This window comes from Panonychus citri, unplaced genomic scaffold, assembly GCF_014898815.1.
Source record: "Panonychus citri isolate SS breed McGregor unplaced genomic scaffold, ASM1489881v1 Contig00139, whole genome shotgun sequence".
NCBI lineage: Eukaryota > Metazoa > Arthropoda > Arachnida > Trombidiformes > Tetranychidae > Panonychus > Panonychus citri.
This window is the reverse complement of record NW_026515544.1, coordinates 2,591,602-2,612,979: the sequence shown is the minus strand read 5'-3', so window position 1 is coordinate 2,612,979 and position 21,378 is coordinate 2,591,602. Positions and strand designations below refer to the sequence as shown.

The window sequence follows — 21,378 nt, the reverse complement described above, 5'->3', positions numbered from 1 at the left end:
GTCACCAAATCAACTCTGTCGCCTCATGCGAACCTACAACGATCCATTGATGCAAATGTGCCCAGAAAACGCCTGGTATCCTGTGTCGCAATTGTATCGTGATTATCGATTCGGTCATGTTGATTGTCGTTCCGCTTGTTCAATAATCAGTTCCCATGGTTACGAATTGAGTTTAAATCCGCTCCATAACTTTGGTACCGTTTATTATGATCTAAATGTTTACAGTGAAGATAAACAATCACCCGTTTGGATAACCGAAATCTCATCAACTCGAGCATCATCTGAGTCCAAACAAATGGACGAAGCGATTGATATGTCCATAAGTATAGTTAATTTCGTTGGGACAACTTGTGTCCAGCGTTTTTATTACTGGTATGCGTTTACCGATACTCCGTCCGGTGAATCGTTGATTTGGTTAGATCAATCAACTAATCAACTCTTTTTACCCAAAAAGTATTTTGCTTATCGTCACTTTACTCAAGCAAGTTATGGTTCAATCGACCGAGTTGATTGTTCAGTCAGTGGTTACTATTATTGTCTACAATTTAAACCCAATGGTAAATCAATTTGGGTTAATTCAAGTTCCAAGGAAAAGGAAATCGGTTCACCCTGTAATCTTTGCTGTACATCAGCTGATTACGATTCATCTTGTAGTGAGACAAACATTTTACCCCCTCGATCAATTTGTAGCTGTTAAAGACAATCAATTAATCATCATCATCACCATAATATCAACAATCAGCCAACAACAATTTACTATTTAGTTACAACTACATTGAAATTGATCAAAATTTAAAATGATATTTTTATACTTTTTTCACCCAAAGGTTTCAAGTTTTCATCACAATTTAATTACTCAAGTTAACAATCAACAACAGCAACAATTAATCCTGCCAAAAACTGTCAATGATCCTTAATTTGTTTACGTTAAAAAAAAGCAAACAATTTAAAATGATTAACTAACGATGAGAGAGCAAACTGACACGATGCCAATTACTATTGTCCTTGACTGACTATTAGAATCAACTAATTGTAATTAACATTGAATCTCATGATCATAAGGTTACCTGAGTACATTATTAACTTAACAACAACAATCTAAATATAATAATCACCAAATCCACCATCCGATCATTTGATTGTTTTTAATTGTAATTTCCTTATCCTTGTAACATAAAACAATCATAAAGACAAAATAAAATACTAATCAATTGTAACGATTAACAATTAATTCAATCACAAACCTTTTCCCTTGACAAGAATAAATCTTGTTAAGATTAAATTTTCATCTCTTTAGTTACATTCAAATGTGAGAAAGTTAATAACAATCAACAACAATTAACAATTTCCATGGAAAAATTTATTAGAGTAATTTTGTTTGTATCTATTTTACAATTAACACAAGACCCAATTAGTGTTGGTGTTTATCAATAATGTTATTGTTTTTTGGTTCGTTTTTTAAATTGTATATTCAACGAGCGGGCGAAAAAAAAATCAAAGCTACAATTTAACAATTATTATAGTTTAGAGAGTATCAAGAAACAGTGTATTAAATTGTTGACGATTAATTGTGATTCATTGTTAATGAATGGAAGAAGAAATTTCCTTTGAGAAGATTTTGAATCTCTTTTTTGTTTGGAGAGAAAGAAAAAAGTGTTCGCAATTAAATTTGATTCAGTGGATTGAAGAGACAAGAACAATTAGAATTACAATTAACATGCGAATGAGGAAGAAATTAAATAAGATTCGGTTTGCTGATTAGATTATTGGGAATAACAAGAGAGAGAGAATAACAGAATAGAAAAAAAGAATTGACAATAATAACATGATTAAAGGGAAGAGAAGAAAACAAATTAACTAATCACAATTTAAATTACCATCGATTTGATTATTCAATGTGATCATTTTCTTTTTCTCTAACGATAGTTGATTTTTTTTGTTGCTTCTTTTTAGTTTGGTTTTCTTCTTCCATGATTAACCTAACGAAGGACAAGAGGTAATTAAGTAATTAATTAACTATGATAGAGAGGTAAGAGAAATGCTGGTCATAATTAATTAATTAATCGATTGAGAGTAGGACGATTAGGGTCGTAGTTGGGCTCATGTAAATAATATTAAAGTTGTTGATGTTACTGGAAATCTATTACATGCTAATTGTTTCAAACAATTTAACAAGGGCAATTGTAATTTAGTTGTAAACAATTGCAATTAAATTCATCTTATTATCATCATGATTAGAGTTAACTCTCAAATCATTTACCTTATTATTATTTGTTGATCCATTGCTATAGTTAAGGCAATAATTAAATCTCTAAAATTATCAAGTAATGGAAGGGCTTTAGTTGCTAAAATCATAATTGAGCGTTAATTGTTGCATCAAATTTTCAATTAAGGCAAATCATTGACAACGATAGCTCTTGCTACCTTAATTATTTTTCTAATAATTGATCGATTTTGATTAAGAGTTGATGGTCTTGTCATGATGATAGTAAGGTGATTTTCTAGAGACAAAATTGATCCCTTAATTTTTTTTTGAATTAAACATTAATTATCTTTCAGGGTGAGAGACAGGAAGAGGAAATTGAAAAAAGAGATGAAAAATCTATATTTGATTATAGAAATGATGAGGAGAGAGGGAGAAGGAAAAAAATGATTAGTCGAAGATCATATTTGATTGTTTGATGTGTATCACTAATTGAGATCAACCTTTTTGACTGTAAACTGACGATTTGGTGATTTAACACAAGTAGTAGTTGTTTCCGATTCATTAAGAAATCCTTTCCTCTCATTGGTTTCACTATCATAACCGGAATCTTGGCGAGATCTCATCTTGGCTTCCGTTGGGTCAATGTTTTCATTTTGATCCACTTTGTCACCATTAGAAGTGATGACAGTTTTTGTATCAAAATTGGTTGATTGTTGATCATTTGATGATTTGGTGGTATCAATTTGTGTTTGATTATTGCTTGATTCAGTGGAGTGGTTTTTTTGTTGATGAGGTTGTTGTGATTTACATCGAGAGGTCTGATTTTGCTGATTGTTGGGATTACCGTCTTTGTGATTTTTATGGTTTTTCTTGTTTTTATTAATATTTTGTTGTTGTTGTTGGTGGTGGTGGTGGTTGTGATTGAGGTGTTGGAGTGGTCGTTGTTATGATAGTTTGAAGACTGATTATTGTTTTGCCTTCGATTTTTTTTCTTATGACTTCCAGCGTGTGAATTGTTATTTAAAATAATCGAGTTAATATTAAATGTGGCTTTGGAAACGAAACAATTAAAGTGGACACTTTTTTTAGGCTTCTCTTCATCATGAATAGGACTTTCACCAGCTGATGAGCAAGCAGACTCTGTTGATGCTTCGCATGAAGCTTCCAACGGTGAGATACATTCAAGAGATTGAGTTTGGCCATTTTCATGAGAGTCCATGAGATTTGATTGATCAGAATTATCACAATTTGATTCAGATAAGGTTCGACGATTCCAGTCTCGAGGATATTTAAGGATGCCTCGAACCGGTAAAGTCTAACAAACAGAGTAAGGAAACAATAGATAGAAGAGTAAGTTCATAGTATAAAGTATAAAGACTAGAAATATTTTCAAAAGAGAATTTAAATCAACTGATTGGAATATAATTGATTGATTTCCTTCTCTTTTGTCTTTTCATTTTTTTCGATTCTGATACAAACCTCACCACCTGATGATTCGGAAACCGTTCGACGAAGTGAACGGTCCACTCTTTTTATAACGAAAATGATGTTATCGTTATTCTTATTCCTCATTTGGGAACGTTTTCTATTCTCGTGTTCCCTATTCACACAATCGCTTTCACTGCGTGAATGTTTCCTTGGTCCACGATAATTACCATTGCGATTAATAGCTTGACATGTTCCTGATCCTTTGGATTTTGTATCATTTGTTTGACGATTTTTGGGAACAAATCTGAATCGATTACCAGATTGAGCCATTTGAGGTGAAGGCGAATGAACTTTACCATCATTATTCTAAATGGAAAGAGAAATGATGAATAAGGATAAAAGAGAAAATAAATGATTAAAGAACAAACGGAAAAACGACATTACAGATCAATCGTACCTTTTCGTCATTCTTTAATTCTCCAGATGAAATTTCTTGATAACCATGATTAGATTCCTTTAAACTATTAGTGTTTATCGAATTATCCACAGGAGAATTAATCAAATTTTTATCACTATCTTGATCACCGGTTTTTTTATTGTTTTCATGGGATGAGTTGCAATGTTTACCATTGGAAATTGATTCGGGTTGAGAAGGTTCAGTTGACTTGGGTGAGTTAGAACTGTTCAAACTGGCAATCGAATCAATTGAACTTGAAGATGACAAGGGTGGAGATGATGACGAGGAAGAGGTAAGAGTTGTGGTGGTAATTGTTTTTGGCAATGATGAAGATGAACCATCACAACCTTGAACCATCGGTGAGCCAATTGAGGTGGGGCAGTCAAGGTCTTCCAAAGATCCATACCCGTGTTCACTTAAATCATCACAGAAATCAAATTGCTTGGGAAGTGATGGTGAAGAAGTTGAAGATAATTTAACATCCATGGGAGCTATTGAAAAGAGAAGGAAAAATAAAATTAAAATAAGCAAAGGTAAAAGCAAGAAAAACACAAACACAAATAGAAATAGAAAAGCTAAAACCTGTGACACAATCAGTTGATCAAATTTTAAGGATTAACACAAAATTAGCAAGAGTAGACAAATAAGCAACTATTGTAAATATACACTAAAATAGAAAAACAGTATTGGAAAACAATTAAAGAATCACAATTAGAAAAAAATGGATTCACCCAAAAGAGAGAAAGAGAAAAAGAAAGAAAAGAAAGAAGAAGAGAAAGAACCAGAAGTTGAGGCAACACAAAGGCCCATTCACCAAGCATAGGAACACAAAGAAGAAAAGAAAACAACAAAGTAAAAGAGAGAAAAGATAACAACTGCAACAGAATAGAAAACAATCAAATTTACTAATTAATTGGATTAAAAGAACAAATAAACAATTAGAATAGAATATTCTAGAAGATTAGGAATATCTGGAAAAAAGAATTAAAAATCTTACCGGTTGTTTAATAAAGAAAATTGTGATTAGTAAATTGCAGAAAATTGAAATTGAAACAGAAATAAACTGATGTTGTTGCGAGAATCAAATGAACACAAACAACTTGAGTTACCTCTCTCTCTCTCTCTCTCTCTCTCTCTCTCTCTCTCTCTCTTTCTTTCTTTCTCTCTCTCTCTTTCTTTCTTTCTCTCTCTCTCTCTTACGCCATCTATGCCTTAGAAAAGGTTCAAGGTTTTTAATGATGATTAAAGAAATTGATTGTAATTGCGAGAATATAATTAACTCTGATCTTAGAAAACTAATGTAACCTGTGAATATTAATTGTGATCCAACGATAACCTTACGTCAATTAAATCTTTACGACAATTAACGTTTACTCTTTAATTGTGGTTGATGATCACATGCGAACAGTTAATTACCTTGTTAATTATCCAAACAGTTTATTAATAAACACAATTAAAGATTCATAATCATTTGGATAAAATAGAAACTAAAATCTATTCATTTTCAGATGATTTGATTTTATTGTTCATTGAAAAACTGGATTAGATTTTAATTGTTAATCAGTTGATTAGAGATTTTTTTTCATATATTCTTAACTAATAGACAGATACATAGACAGATAATCAATTGATTGTTGATTGATTTATCTTCCTCTCTCTCTCTTTATTGTAAATAAATGATAAAATGATACAATTCTCATTGATCTAGATACTTAATTGTAATCAACTTGAAATTATGATTATGTTTGGTAATTGTGGAAGAATCAAATTAATTAATCATCACCAATATGAACAGTTGATTTTGTTGATCAAGGAAAAGTGTTTTTATCATCAGATTAGGACAATTAACTTAATTACAAATCCAAATATAACAATCAAGCCTCTTTATCAATGGTGATTAATACAAACAATTTAATTCATTGAATTTCCTGTTGACCTGAAAAATTCAATCAAATTTAATCATAAATCACTTTCACCATGATAATGATGATAAACAGAAACATAAACAAACAATTTAACCTTGAATAGTTAACATAATACAAATCAAATTACTGTTAATTCCGGTTTTACAATCAAGATGATCAAGGAAACAACGAGTTGATTAATTTAGTAATTTTGTGATTCCCTCTGATTGTTAATCAAGCAAACTTTTCCACTCGTCAATTAATTGTTTTAATCTCATACAATTAAAAAGAGATATCATTTAATCATCATCGATTAATTATTCTAATATATTGATATTGAAATTTTCATCCAATGAGAGCTTTAATTAACTGGTGATTCTTAATTGTGATTCTGTACGTGTGTGAAACTTGAGCCAACAATTTAATCTACTGTTTAGCTTAATGATTTACAAATCAATCAATTGATTTAGTTTTTACAATCGTAACTCTCTAAATTATAACGATGAACTTAAAACTCGCTCGTTAGCAGTGATCAAAATCAGAACTAAATTGTGTTCATATAAATTATTTAATTGTTCGTACTTTTTACCACGAACCGAAAATATCCAAAGCAGTAAAACTATTGTTTCAAAACTATTCATGATTTAGACTTAAATCTTACCCATTGAAGCCTTAATAGCATATTGTTCAGTCGCCCGAGGGCTAAATGAAGTGCAAATGTCCAAGAATAGCAAAAAAACATTGATAATAATAAAGTAAATATAATATTCCGAGTTTGCTTGTACTCGATAATTTAATTGATAATGTATGCAGGGAATTTGATAAAGTTTACGAAAAGTTTATCTTGACTTGTTGTCTTCGGGTATTTACCAGACTTGACCTTGATATTAGAATATGACAATTGAGTATCACCCGACTTTTGGGTGAAATGCTCTGTGTTAAGATTTGTCATTCCTTCCTTGGTCAATTTTATCATAGAAACGATTCTCGCGAAACCAAATCCTTTACCTGATAGGATTTAAAGTTATGAATGAAAGTGTTGGAAAGCCTTAAGATCAAAATCCAACTCATACTACGATAGTAACAAGAGCGTAAACAAGAAAAAAGCTTAAATTTAAATCATTATGAGGCTTAATTTGTGTGAGAACATCAATATTTATAAACAATCAGAGTTTTGAAAATATTAACTGTCAATTAGTTTGATACAATTAACCGACCTCTTCATGCTTATCAGTCCAATTCAATACGATTATAACGTGAGGTTTTCTCAATGAAATTGTAAATCTCTTTTTCTTTACACATGATTAATTAATTTCTAATGATGAACAATATGACAACAGTTGGTTGGAAATGTGAACATCAAGTGAGAACGGCCGATTGACTTAAAACATTTGGGCCAAAGGCCATTGAAAACTAAATTAACTTCTAATTGTTTTGATTCTCATTTGATTAATCAACGTTTGTCTATCAATTGTGAATGATTTGTTTTAATCAGTCATTTAAAAGAGATAAGATTTCTTTACATAATTTTCATCAATTACTTTTTAATCATTCTAATATATTTATATATTTATATATGTTAATATAATTGTGATCACCATTGTTGATAATTGTTTAGTTTTGCTTTTTTTCATTTTTTGTAATTGTATTAATCAATTGATCCACAAAAGTTAAAACAATTAACCATATAAATAACAATATGTAATATATATTGATTGTAATTTTGTTTTTTTTTGTCTGTTTGTGGATTAGGATTAATTAGGGGGAGGGAAAGGTGATTAACAAATGGTCATTGGTTCAAAAAAAGGGATTAAGGTGAAAAAAATGATTTCCAAACAAAATTAAGGCAAAAATTGAAAGTCAGGCTTGAAAGTTGTGGTTGTTGTTGTTGTTGTGATGGTGATTGAGTGTTGATGACACTAAAAAGAGGGACCAGTGATAATGATTAATTGTTGCTTGAATAATGTTCCTTTAAATTTTTTCTTTGTTTTTCCAATAATTATAAACCATGCAATGAATTAAGATGACAATTAAGTTTTGATAAATGCTGTTTGATTGTTTAAAAGATGACATCTTATAATCAAGCTTGTTGGTTAACAGTTGAGCTATAAGATGTTGTATTGTTATTGTGTGACTGTAGTTGCGGTTGTAATTGTTGTTGTGTTTGCTGTGTCTGTTGTGTTTGTTGTTGTTGTGGTGGATTTACTGATGATTGGGAATTTGTTTGTTGCCAATGTGATTGTTGTTGACATTTAGCAGCGTGTTTAGGCCACTGAGCTTTTTGACAATCAAGACTACAATAAGATGTATTCCAACAGCAGAAGTACATGGCCTCTTTTAGACATTCTGAACACCAGAGTTTCTTTTTTGTTTCTTCAATTTCTTTTCGATACTTTTCATCCAATGTCGCAGTTAATGATTTAACTATTTTCTCGTTCTCTGATTGCCAAGAGTCTCTCATCTCTCTGTAAAAACAAATGAAATTAAAGAAAATACGAAAAAAAAACCATTAGCAAAGACAAAATGATAAAACAATTAATAAAGTAAATTGTTGGCGAATTTGATTCTTACCTTATTTTTAAATTGTGATTATGTTCAATTTCTTTAAGTTGCTCTCGGTGCATCATTTTCTCGTGATCGCATTTCTTTTTAAGAGTTTCAAGTTCGTCCAAAAGTTTTTTGTGTGCCTCTTCCTCGATAATTGGTTTGACTATTGTTTTCTTCTTGGTGTCAGATTTTTTATTCGATGTTGGAGTTGTAATCTTTTCGTTTTCTACTTTGATTTTTTCTTTTTCTTTTTCTTTCTCCTTTTCTTTTTCCTTTTTCGTTTTATTTGCTCCCTTTTTCTTGGATGATTTTGGTGTTTCCTCTTTTTTGGGTGATGTATTGATTGTGTGTGATGGTGTTGATGATGGCGGTGGTGTGGCTTGTTGTTGAACTTGAGGTGAACGAAGTGGAATCTTAATAGACTTTGGTATTGTCAGTTTGGGTATCCCTGTTTCCGATTTAATTGTTTTCTCGGTTTCCGTTGGTTGTGCTAAAAGTGAATCACTTGATATGTCCATTTTTTCAGGTTTAATAACTTTTTGCTCGATGCTTTCATTTACCGTTGATTCTTGATCATCACCAGTTTCATCGATGATAAGCTTATCCTCATTTAGATCAGAATCTCTGTCATCATCCATTTCAGTGATTTCTTCACTTTCAACACCGTCACAGATGAAAAGTTTAGTTACATCAATTGGTTGTTTTGGTTTGGCATAATGAAATTTAAGTGGGAATAATTCATTTAATCTTTTAACATGGAAAGCAAGCTCGGCAAGGGCAGAATCGTATTTACTATTCTTTTGACCTTTTCCTGATCCCTTTGAGCTCTTGTTAGAAGCCGTGTTTGGTTTAGTTATAAGATTACATGAGTCAACGGGAACCCAGGATCTGAGAGAAGAAAAAGAGAAAAATAAAAAGATTAGACCAATAATTAGTAAAGAAATCATCGAAATTAACATTATAGAAAAATCTGAATCTGAAAGAATTCATCTTCGAATAACTTACCTATCATGAGCTCCAAAAAATCTAACATCAACTTCGTTCTTGTCTTTGTCATAACGAACAACTTTTGCAGGCCAAGGCGGATAACCTGGGATTAGTTAAATAATTGAAAAGTAGAGTAAGCAAAACAATTAGTTAACTAATAATAAGTGACAATCGGTTAACGAAGCTAATAATTACCTCGCATCTTGGCATAGACAAGTATGTGAGGCCGTGCACATGGTTCTGCAAACCATTCTTTATCCTTAAGTGTGTAAAAATTACGGAAACAATTCGGACATATTTCAATCTCTTGCATCTCATTTCTTGCAACTTTCATAAAATAATTGGCATTCTTGGTTAACGGGTGATTAGGTGAATTGTAAATATAACAATTATGGACGATATATTTGATGTCAGCCATCAAGGCATCGGTAGAACCATAAGATTTAGAGCGAATATTTCTCTCGATTGTACTAAAATCCATTGGATGGACGACAAAATGTCGATAATCTGGAAAAGCGTCTTGTGCGACGGGTTGATGAAATGATCTATCGGCACTCTAGTTGAATAAAGAAAAAGAAAAAGAAAGAAACATAAGAAAAATAAACAGAAAGAAAACAATTAGATACCTTAGAATAAAATGTTAGAAAATCAACTTACCGCCTTAATAGTTTGTACAGCAAACATGAGTAACTCGGAAAGCTCATGGGGACTCAATTGACTTAAAACTGGACTTTTCGAGGTTGCATCTGTTTTCATGATTGCAGAGCATTCAATACAAATCCAATTTGTATTGTTAGCACCATTTTTATTTGACTCAGAGGAATCATTTAGACCAGAATTTTCGGTTGGTAAACATTTCAGGTGATAAGTTCGTGGACATGATTTACAACTAATATTGCTTTTCTCTTTATGACATAACCAACAATAATCATCTTTTTGGTGATGATTTTTCTTTTCATTTTTAGAAGATTGATTTGTGACTAGTCTTTTATGTTCACTTTCAGAGGTTTTCTCATGAGGATCACGCGTCACTTCATCAATAGAACGCTTTTTACCCTGACTTTTAGGTTGGACAATAGGAGCTATCATTTCACTTTCAGTTGAATTATCGTGATTAGAGATTAAACCATTCTCGGTATCAACTTTCATTTCAATTTCTTTTGCAACAACAACAGAATTGTCAGTCATAGGTTTAGTAGGTTGATCGTCGATTTTGGTTATAGATTCAGGGATTATTGAGCTGTTGTTAATTCCAATATTGGTAACACTTGTTTCCTCAGATTGAATAACGAGAATTGATTCTGGAACAGTTAACTCTTGTTGTTGTTGTGGTTGATGATCGGTGGTAGTTGTTGTTAAGCTATTAATTGTTGAATCTTCAGGTGTGGATACATTTAAAATTTGAGAAGATGATGGTGAAGATGGTGTTTGTGGTGAAGATGAATGAGAAGGAAGATCAGTAGATGTCAAAGAAGCAGCAGTAGTAATATTTGTAGGTGGGAGTGGTGGTGGTGGTTGTGGTTGTGGTTGTGGTGATGGGTCAACCTCATTAGAAGGTTCAACAATTTTCATCTGATTGGAGTCACTAGAGTCCGAATAAATATCTTCTTGAGAAGTGGCCATATTTTAATGGTACTGAAGTTTAAGATAAGATAAAGAAGGAGGGAAAATAAAGGATTAATATATAAAAGAAAGTAAAACAGATTAATAGTTAATCATCAAAGAAGAAACAAAAAATGGAAGGCCTATAGAGTAGCTTTACTATTAACAAGCTTTTGGGTTTAGCTTTTGGTAGCTAATTGTATTTGTTGTACTCTGAGAGATTGGATAAAATATCACTTTCTCCTTTTCTCTCTCTCTCTCTCTTTCTCTCTCTTGTCTTGGGTTAATCATTAATCTTTAACACTAATGTAGTTAGAAAACTTCTCCTGGATAATAACAGCAAATTGGATGAAAAAAAGAGAGAAAACAAAACTGGGATTTGATGAGTAATTAAGTTGCACTAATAAACTTAATCATTTGGTTTTCTATTTCTTTTTGTATTTATTTTTTTCTTCACAAAAATTTAAAATTGGCGAAAATTTCACCTGTCGCCATCTAGAGTAGCCGAAAAGTACTACAATCGTTTGTTGTTTTGATTCGGTTGCTATGGCAACAGAACAAAATTTTTATTCAAAATTGATTATTTTTTTTTTCTTTAATTGTTTATAAGATAATTTAATATAATCTTTTTGTTTAATTTGTTTAAGATGATTTATTGATTTTCCTTTTTTCTTTGTTTCTTTACTGTGGTAGATTTGACATCCATGGCCACCACCAGTTAAATGGATTAGTGTTTTTTGATCGGTCATCTGGTGACCACTGAAAAAGTTGAAAGAAAAAAGGATTTGTAATAATTAATTAGTTTAATTGTGATTAGATTCTTTTTTTACCTTTTCTACTTTTACACTTTCATCCCATTTTGGTATGAACTCGTCATTCCATTGTTGTTGTTGTTGTTGTTGTTGTTGGGGTGATGGTTGACTGTTTATCGTTGGAACCATTTGTTGGTTGATAAGCCTTGATTGTTGGATTAATGAGTTTAAACCACTTCGCTTTGGGCCATAAGATGAAAGCTCATCTAAATTATCTTGATTTAAAAGACCTTCAGTTGGATCAATACGACGATTTCCTTCATCATCATTGTCATTGTTATTATTATGATTATTGGAAAATAATAGATTTGGAAGATGCTCTTCACCTGGTAAATTACCTAAATCGATTGATGGAATCTGATCAAATCCATAGAATTGATTGAAAACTTTTTCATCGTAGATTTCCTGATTTTCAGGATTATCTTTGGTTCCTTTCAATGTGAAATCATTATGTTCATTTATTGTCGATGTTGATGTCATTAATGGTGCATTGTATGTAAAAGGTGAAGCTGCATGTTCACTAATTGTGATGCCTGGATTTTGATTCATTGTTGATGTACTTACATAACCTGGACTCATGGTTGGTGCATTTGAGTTGACAATTATTTTCTGTATCCCATTTAATTGGTTCATTTTATTCATTTGTTTCAATTGATTTAACTGGTTAATTGATCCCATTGAATTCATTGAGTTGATGTTATTAATTGAGCTCATTGGACTCATTTGACTTATTGGATTAATCTGATTAACTGTTGGAAAACCAGCAAGTCCACTCGAACCACCTCCATTGGTTGTCCCACCATTAGAATGAATTTTCATTGACGATCGATGATTATCTTCATCTCCAATAACCATTTGAGGATTAACAGAATTAACTGTTGATGGGTAAATTGATCCCATTTCTGATCCATGATGATTATTGGCCTGTTGATTGTTTACCAAGTTATAATTTGACGGAAATTGTGTTATCTGTGGAGTAACCGAATTGGGCTGTGACGTTACATGGTAATCGATATGACCCTCATCATTTCCTTTAACTTCTTCAATTAAAATTGGTGGTGAATTTTTAGTTTTCCTGATTATTATTTGTGGTTCCAGTGGATTAACTGTTGATGTTGATTGTTGCTGCTGCTGCTGTTGTTGTTGTTGTTGTTGATGTTGTGGTTGATGTTGTGGTTGATGATGATGTTGATGTTGCTGTTGTTGTAGTTGCTGCTGTTGCTGCTGCTGGTGTTGTTGTAAAGTTGTTTTCGCAAAATTAAGTCGACTCTCCGCTGCTCGATTATTCTGATTATTAATTAAGGATAACTTACGAATTTTGGACCTTTTAGTTGCTATAATAACGAAACAATGAAAACCGATATCGTAATTATTGAATCAACTAGACGAAACACCAATTAAGACTTACGTTTAATATAAGGAACCATAATTGGAATCAATTGAGGTAAAGTTGTGATTGTTTGTACACCACCCCCACAATTACCACCATGGCCACAATTTTGACCTTTGTTTAGATTTAATTCATGTGGCCAGTTATTCATTAACGTTGATTGTTGTTGTTGATGTTGATGTTGATGTTGATGTTGATGTTGATTATCTGTTATCGATTGGTGATTAAAACTTTGTGATCCAATTGGCACTAAATGTTGATTAATATTTGATGAAGATGCTGAAGGTGAAGAAAATGATTGTTGATTTGAATTTGGCATTGACCAGGCTGCTGATTGTACATTTGGTCCTTGACTATTAACATTATTATCATTATTCTGATGATTGTTATTATTTTGTTGATTCATTCCAGGTTGTCCAACAATTATAATCGTACTTGAACCTTTACCTGATTTACGAGGGACATAACGAGAAGTAGCTAATTGCCCGTCAGCACCAAGAACAATTATATTACTTCCATCTTCATTATCCTTTGAACCTTTGGCCTCCGTGAACGATAACATTGATTGGATACACAGGAACAAGAATATCGATGATTTAATTGATGTTAAATTAATTGGAATCCGATTAATTTGGAATTGATTGAACATTATGATTTCTTATTTTCGATTTAGTTTTCCAATCAACTTATCATCGAGCAATTGTTGATAGAAACTGTTGGAAATTCAACCAAATTACCTGAATTGATGGTTAACGTTAATTGTAAGAGGCCACACACTTTGAAAGAAATCAAGTTAATCATTAATTACGGTAAGTTAATTAATCAACGAATGATTTCAATTCATTAATTTAACTTCAACTAAAATCACAATATGAATGATAAAAAGGAGATCATTATAATAATAATCAATTTAGATCAAATTGTGATTAGTTGACAATTTAAATGTTGTTATATTGTTAATTTAAAAAAGAGGAACACAAAATCTTCTTGATTAACCAAGTGATTGTAACAAAATGGCCGTCAAATATGATTTACTAATTGTGAAAACAACAATCACAATAATTAAGTTACGATTAAGTCTACCAACTGAATGGTTAAAATAATGATCTTAATCATAAGAAGCAATTGAATTAATCTCTAATCTGTTGATAACAACAAAAGGTTAAATAACAATTTAAATTATTAATATAAAAGGTTAACCATCTTTAGTAAACCAATCGTATCAATTAGATCACAATTAACAGACAATTAATAAGATACTTTAATTGTTACCAACAGTAATGATAATTAGCTTATTGCAAAAATGAACTGATTAAGTATATTATTAGAACGATAGAAGTAAATTAAATTGATCTTCTCAAAAGTAATTTGATTGTATTTTAAGAAGATAAAAATGGAAATCAATTAATTGTAAACACAATTAACATCCCCAAAGAATATACAATATAAAAGTTTAAATTGTTCAATTTAATTCATTTTAATTGTTAAGATAATCAATGTATCTTTTTTTGTCATTAAAAATTGTTTATATTAATATAAAGATGACAAAATATATTGATGAAAAGGTTGATAAATAGATTTAGTTGATAATCACAATTAATGATATTAAAGGTAATTGATATGGGGGAAAGAAAACAATTTAATATCAGTAATTAACTTATTGTAAAATGATTAATGTGATTTGTATACCAAAGTCAGTGATTGTAATGAATTTACAATAATATTAATTTTGAACATTTCATTTTTTGTCTATTCAATTATTTTTAGGAATGAGAGTTAATTGGATTAACTAATTGTTTTGGATGTTTATTTTTTCACAGCAAATATTACGACAGCAAGTATATTGAATATGAGAATCCAACAACCAGTGGCAAAGAAGCCAATGTACACCTCGAAGCGAGTGAACTCCCAGCCTCGAGTGATTATGTATCTCATGCTCTTAATTGCTAAAGTTTGTGGCATTAAATAGCTCATGTCCCTCATGAAGTCGGGCATCGCTTCCAAAGGCCATAAAATACCGCAAAGAATTAGATTGGGATAAAATGAGCCAACAGAAATTAACATGGCCGATTGCTCCTCATAACAAAGAGCCGAGATCAGGAAACCTATTGGAAGACAAATGAACACAATTAACCAAGATTGTTATCAAGATTTATCAACAAAAATGTTGGAAAAACAAAGTTTACCGAAAGACATTCCCGCGATTCCTTGAAGTAAGGTCAATATTGTGACTGATATGATGCTTCCGTTAAGGTCAATCCCGAAGATGACAAAAATGGTGAATAAAAGTAATATCGTTTGAATTAAGATGATTGTACATTGGATTATTATATGAGCAAAGAGTATCTGATATGCCTGAACTCCGGCGACAAAAGTCCGTTCAAGAAGACCCTCTTTACGATCCATGACGAAACAAAGAGCCGTTAATCCAACTGCAAGGATATAAGATATACCAAGAATTAACCCTGGGGCCATAAAGTTACGATATGAAGGTTTCAACTCTCCATAAATTGGCGGATCAACGGGTTTAAATAGCGGCTCTGCAATCGCCGAGGCCATGAAAGGAAAACTTTCATTAACCAGATTGATTATCCATTTCTGAGCCGATGTTACCAATTGGGTGATTAATGTTATCTGAATTGGAAATTCTGGAAATCGAATTGGAATTGAAAAGAAATTAATTCAATTTTTTGTTATTACCACAAAAGGTAATTAAATTTTCTTTCAAATTTCTCTACCTGTTCCATCCGAATGAAAGTAAATTGTACTATCATTAATTATCTTTCCCTTGGCATCGGTCATCATCTCGAACATATCGAACCTATTATCTAATTGTAAACTGTAATTAGGATTGAAAATCAATGCCCCATGAGCCCAACCCTCTTTGACCCGATCCATTGCTGCTTCTTTGGAATCAAAGTAATTCTGAATTGGAAACGAGAGAGAAAAATATTGAAACAATTAACAATCAGAGTAAATGAATAACATACAAGTGAAAAGTTTTAATTACTCACAATTTTAACGTAATTAGGATCAATCAATTCCAGAAATTTTTGACTATAATTTCCTCCGTTGAAATCTTTGTTGTAAACAGCAAGGTCAAGATTCTTGGGCTCTTGACCAATACAAATACAGAATAACATGATTTGTATCGTTGGAAGAACTAATTGAAAAGTAAGCATTCTAAATATAGAGAATTAAACTATTAATTTAGATCAGAACAATTTAAATTCTAATTGGTAATAATTAACTCACGGAATATTTCGTCTCAATCTAATCGCCATTTTCTCAGTTAAAGCTCCAATCTTCCTACACGAATCTTTGAACATCTCTGGTTTATCGGTTAAAGGTTCGGGTCTTGATCTTTTCCATTTAACTTCTTTAGTTAAATTGTTACCTGATTGATCAGCTGATTGTCTTTTCCTGATATTGTTAATTGTCGCTGGATTTGTACCACCATTTTCTCGTACAAATGAATTAGTCGAACTTGAAGTAGTTAAGCTTCGTTGTTCATGACAAATCTTCAAGAAAATGCCCTCAAGTGTATCTTTCTGATGAGTTCTCATCAGAATATCAGGATCTTCTTCAACGAGTAAACTGCCCTCTCTCATTAATCCAACCTGAGGTAAACAATTAAGAGACAATTTGATTAGTTTGACAGGTAAACAACTCGAATGTATTTCAAGTGTTAACCAACTCAATCGATTGTGATTCTGATCAAATTTTCTCAATCTATTAATACAATCTAATAATAGATTATACCGTTTGAATTTTTCAATGTCTACAATTTTAATTTTCAACAACAATTAGTTAATTACTTACGATATTTGCTTGTCTTGCCTCCTCGATATAATGAGTTGTTATAATTGCTGTCATTCCCTCTGATTGTGTCAAATGAACTAAATGGCTCCAAATGCTGAGGGTAAACAATTTAACAAATGGTTACAATCAATTGGATGGAGAAAAAAAACAATTGACAGTTAATAATTTAATCTTAATTGTTAACACTGATCCATCATAATTTGACATAAACTAATAGTTAATTGTGCTGGTCAACTGTCAATCTTTAGAGTCCTTTTGATAAATCAATTTGTTTCCTTTCAAAATAATCCCAATTTGTATCTTTACCTGGATTATTAAATTAGTAAACCTTTCCAGTGGATTAAAAATGAGTTAATTGTTATTTTTACGAGAGACAATTATCTCTATTAATTATTAAATATTTCCTGTAGTTTAACAATTTAATCGTAATCAACAAGGAAAAAAGTTCCAAGTCTCTTTTGATATGGAGATTAAGCTAATTGTCGACTGATTAACTAATTACAAATGTCCACCCACTTTATCATATAAATTTCCCCCAAATGATTAACTATTAACAGTTAATTAATGGTTAATTACCTTTCTCTTAGCAATGGATCGACTCCTACTGTCGGCTCGTCGAGGATAAGCAATGGCGGCTTATGGACCAAGGCAACTGCAAGGGATACTCGTCTTCTTTGACCACCACTGACCACAAATTAATCAATCAAATAACAGAATTAGTTAATGAACAATTAATTTCTTAAACTTTGCTTCTTTTTTACCTTAAATCTGAAACCATTCTATCAGCATCAGTAAGATCTAAAAACGATAAAAGAAATTCAACTCGAGAATGTCTCTCCTCCTTTGGAATACCAGTTAATTGTCCAAAATAATTGATTGTCTCCTTAATCGTAAATTGCATGTACAAAGCTAATTCCTAATCAATATACAAATAGAATAAATTGAAAATGAATATCGATTGTTTGAACAGAAAACGAATCAATTACCTGAGGCATATAACCCACTCCAGGGCCTGGAACTAAACTCTCTCGAGTTCCGGGTTTATATCCAAAGATCTGAACATCGCCCGATTGGGGTTTCAATCGGCCTAAGAGACACCTTAGAAGTGTCGTCTTACCGCACCCACTTGGACCTAATAGACCGTAACTATGGACAGAAAATCGAGGCAATTAGATTGTCATTCTAATTGTTATTCTCTTGAACAATTAACTCACATTATTCCTTCCGGAATATTAACCTTAACATTATTCAGAGCAATTAAGGGTTTGACTGAGGTTCCATAATTGTAGCAAACATTTTTCATAAGAACAGCTAATGAAGGTGATTTAATTGTTACATTAGATTCTCGTTTATTGTTACCAACAATTGATTGTGATGATGGTTTTGTTGTTGTTGATTTCTCATCAATGATATCGCCTAAATTAATTGTCTCCATGATAATCAATTAACTATATTGTTGTTGATGTTTTTATTTTAACTGTTGACCAACACGAAAATCACAATTAATATTATGAGAAAAGGGAAAATTAGTATTTTAAATTACGACACTTTGAGTAATTGAATTTCTGAGACACTGATTGTTGTAAATTCAAGTAATTGTTACAATTAGTTATGTTGATGGTGAGTAAAGTGATGATTTAATGTTGATCATAGTTTTCCTTGTACGGGAATTAGTTTGATTGTTACAATTGAAAGTTAATTTTCACTCTTCCTTTGACTTTAGTTAACTTTTTTTTCCCAACCAACCAAACAATCAATCAAATTGATTTGATCAACTTTGATCAATACAAAATACAATTTATATATTAAATTGTAAACTGTAATTTAATCCACTGATTATAATTGTTACACTGATTGTTGTACACAAATACACACTATATGTATATTAGAGTAAAAAAATTAACTAATTAACTACTTTTTTTACCTTGTTGACAAGCCCAATGAACTAAATCATTTATCACTAATCAACGGGAATATTTTTTAGCCAAAATAAATTGTTAAAAATTAACTAACTCACCATTTTAACAATAAACTTTTTCATCTTGTTTTCATGTTGGTTAAATTAAATTGTCACTGTTACTCAATTAAATTGATTGTTGATGGGCAAAGACAAATTTAATAACAATTTTTGTTGATTGTGGAAGATGATGAAACCATGATTAATAATTTGATTGAGATGATGATGATGATGATGATGATAGTGATGAAGAGGAAACCAAATTAAGTATGACAGACATTTGTAATTTACTAATCATATTAATAAACCATGTGAATGGTTAAATATGTTGATTGTTGACAAAAGGAACCAGAAAACTAAGATTAAATGTAAACAAGAAAAAAGATAATTTAAAAATAAAAGTGCATCAGTTGACAAACAAAGGAAGTGGATGATGATCAACTTCTAAGTTTATCTTCCTCATCATCCGCATCATTTAATGAGCATCCTCGAAATTATTGATTTTTTATTCCCGCTATTCACTAATATTATTAAAGTAACAATAACAGTCCATCAAAATAGACATGAGGTAAGTACATAGGGTGAATATTGGTTATGATCAAGAGGAGATGATGAAGATAACGGTAAAAGATGATGATGGTGATGGTTCAATGGTTAAAGGTGAAAGAGGAATGAGAGAGGAAGATAAAGAATCATCCTCATCAATTGAATGAAAGAGAGAGAGAGAGAGAGAGAGAGAGAGAGAGAGAGAGAGAGAGAGAGAGATGTAGATCAACATCTACAAAGGGAAATGTTGTTTTCTGATTTACTTAATTGTAATTGATGTGCTTCCGGAATCAACTGAACATAATGTTCACTACCATGTGTGTCCCTCTCAAGGTAATATTACCTCGACTGGTTTGTTAGTACCGATGGTTATGATTAGTTGATTGCGATTTATTGATCAACTAAAAAGTTTCCACGGCTAAATGTTAGGAAATTATGGTTTCTCTTTTTCTCTTTTTCTCCTTTTCGAGTTAATCTAATATCAATTTCGAAAAGATAATTTCATCTCTTTTTCCACTTAAATGGATAAACAATGTTTCCTTTTATTTTTTATTCTTTAACAAGGATTCGAAGATGAGAAGATAAAGATGATGAGGATGATTTATCTTCAAAACTATCGCCATATTGGATTAGATTATCATCGGGATTTAGAACTGATTTAAACTGTAATTCTTGTTTCTTTGTCTTTACCAACATCTCTCTCTTTATGTTGATAAACTAATTTGATTAATGTATTAACACAATCATAATATGGAAACAGTTTTAATCACGCAATTTATTGTATCAGTGAATTAGTGATTAAATCAGATAATCAAACATAATCGAATCCATTATATTTCTTTGCCCTCGATTACAATCAAAGCATAACAATTAACATTTCAATCATTAAAAGAGTAGATTGATTGGCTTCTTTTAATTAAAAACAGTACAGAAAAGCAATTAAATTAAAACATTTAATTGTAAAAGTAATCCAATGATTAATTATCTTCATTAATGAGGATTAAATTTACTAACTAACAATCCCTAAAGTAGAAAATGATTGTCTTTGTATTTTAATTAGCAAAATAATACCAATTGTATCAATACAAATTCATTTACGATGAAACTGATTACCACAATTACCACTTATTATTATTAATAGTAATCACTGAATAACAAATTAACTTTTGATGATTTTCGCATGATTAAAATTGGATAATTGTGATTAAAATCTGCAACGTCTACGACGAAGATCCTCTCGAATTATCATCAACATTTTACCGTTAATATTTTCTTGAATCACTCCGGACTTTTCTTTGCAGCCCCAGGGCTTAGATGAGGTTGACTTAAGCTCCTTTTGACCGGTGGCCAGTAAAAGCCGAGCCAAGTGGGATTTTGATCGAATTTTAACCAATTAGTTTTAAATGCAATATCCAAATGTATTTTCTTCCATCGAGCCCAAAGTTCACCACCAATTGGACTTAATCGAGCTGCTTGGTAAGGGTTGGCGGAGTTTCGAACTTCTTCAACTTTATCGAACCTTCCCAAATGAATCACATTCATTACATGATAAACATGAGAAGAAGATGAAAATTCTTCACACAATCTGCTATGATGATAGATTTTAATCATTCCTTTCTTAGAATATCCTGGTCCTAAATGATCATTGAATTTAACTAAATGATAGTTCGCTTGGATAGTTAACTTTGAATAAATTTTCTCCAACAGATCGTAATCAAAT

General features: G+C 31.3%; 4 protein-coding genes across 4 annotated transcripts; all 4 read right to left on the bottom strand.

Annotated features, from left to right (window-relative positions):
• Window positions 1-1,338: 1,338 nt before the first annotated feature.
• LOC128394217 (putative uncharacterized protein DDB_G0277255) lies at window positions 1,339-5,232 on the bottom strand. Its single transcript, XM_053354509.1, is given in 5 exon segments — window positions 1,339-2,863; window positions 2,866-3,521; window positions 3,686-4,000; window positions 4,092-4,582; window positions 5,089-5,232. Coding segments are annotated over 4 exon segments (1,629 nt in total). The 5' UTR covers window positions 4,578-4,582; window positions 5,089-5,232; the 3' UTR covers window positions 1,339-2,691.
• Window positions 5,233-7,519: 2,287 nt separating this feature from the next.
• On the bottom strand, window positions 7,520-11,513 carry LOC128394207 (protein kinase C-binding protein 1-like). The gene is made up of 5 exons (XM_053354496.1): window positions 10,187-11,513; window positions 9,725-10,085; window positions 9,548-9,632; window positions 8,567-9,430; window positions 7,520-8,460 (listed from the first exon to the last, which is right to left on the bottom strand). The coding sequence occupies exons 1-5, from the start codon at window positions 11,150-11,152 to the stop codon at window positions 8,076-8,078; spliced, it is 2,661 nt and encodes an 886-aa protein (XP_053210471.1). The 5' UTR covers window positions 11,153-11,513; the 3' UTR covers window positions 7,520-8,075.
• A 122-nt stretch (window positions 11,514-11,635) lies between these two features.
• Window positions 11,636-14,761, bottom strand: LOC128394209 (myb-like protein I). The gene is made up of 3 exons (XM_053354499.1): window positions 13,352-14,761; window positions 11,962-13,277; window positions 11,636-11,890 (listed from the first exon to the last, which is right to left on the bottom strand). The coding sequence occupies exons 1-3, from the start codon at window positions 13,980-13,982 to the stop codon at window positions 11,813-11,815; spliced, it is 2,025 nt and encodes a 674-aa protein (XP_053210474.1). The 5' UTR covers window positions 13,983-14,761; the 3' UTR covers window positions 11,636-11,812.
• Window positions 14,762-14,952: 191 nt separating this feature from the next.
• Window positions 14,953-18,921, bottom strand: LOC128394208 (ABC transporter G family member 20-like). The gene is made up of 10 exons (XM_053354498.1): window positions 18,370-18,921; window positions 18,142-18,301; window positions 17,917-18,071; window positions 17,732-17,839; window positions 17,156-17,249; window positions 16,589-16,953; window positions 16,348-16,516; window positions 16,072-16,258; window positions 15,520-15,981; window positions 14,953-15,438 (listed from the first exon to the last, which is right to left on the bottom strand). Exons 1-10 carry the CDS (start codon window positions 18,588-18,590, stop codon window positions 15,140-15,142), a joined length of 2,220 nt encoding a protein of 739 aa, XP_053210473.1. The 5' UTR covers window positions 18,591-18,921; the 3' UTR covers window positions 14,953-15,139.
• Between the last annotated feature and the right edge of the window lie 2,457 nt (window positions 18,922-21,378).

What these genes read in the sequence shown, in the direction of transcription:
- LOC128394208 (XM_053354498.1), bottom strand. Translation starts at nt 18,590, where the DNA reads ATGGAGACAATTAATTTAGGCGATATCATTGATGAGAAATCAACAACA. An exon ending in AGGCAAGACAAGCAAATATC is followed by an intron (nt 16,954 to 17,155) that starts GTAAGTAATTAA and finishes TGTTTACCTCAG; the next exon opens with GTTGGATTAATGAGAGAGGG. An exon ending in CTTTCATTCGGATGGAACAG is followed by an intron (nt 15,982 to 16,071) that starts GTAGAGAAATTT and finishes TTCGATTTCCAG; the next exon opens with AATTTCCAATTCAGATAACA.
- LOC128394209 (XM_053354499.1), bottom strand. Translation starts at nt 13,982, where the DNA reads ATGTTCAATCAATTCCAAATTAATCGGATTCCAATTAATTTAACATCA. An exon ending in TATGGTTCCTTATATTAAAC is followed by an intron (nt 13,278 to 13,351) that starts GTAAGTCTTAAT and finishes TCGTTATTATAG; the next exon opens with CAACTAAAAGGTCCAAAATT. An exon ending in AAAGTGTAAAAGTAGAAAAG is followed by an intron (nt 11,891 to 11,961) that starts GTAAAAAAAGAA and finishes CAACTTTTTCAG; the next exon opens with TGGTCACCAGATGACCGATC.
- LOC128394207 (XM_053354496.1), bottom strand. Translation starts at nt 11,152, where the DNA reads ATGGCCACTTCTCAAGAAGATATTTATTCGGACTCTAGTGACTCCAAT. An exon ending in TGTCTATGCCAAGATGCGAG is followed by an intron (nt 9,633 to 9,724) that starts GTAATTATTAGC and finishes AACTAATCCCAG; the next exon opens with GTTATCCGCCTTGGCCTGCA. An exon ending in TTTTTTGGAGCTCATGATAG is followed by an intron (nt 9,431 to 9,547) that starts GTAAGTTATTCG and finishes TTCTTCTCTCAG; the next exon opens with ATCCTGGGTTCCCGTTGACT.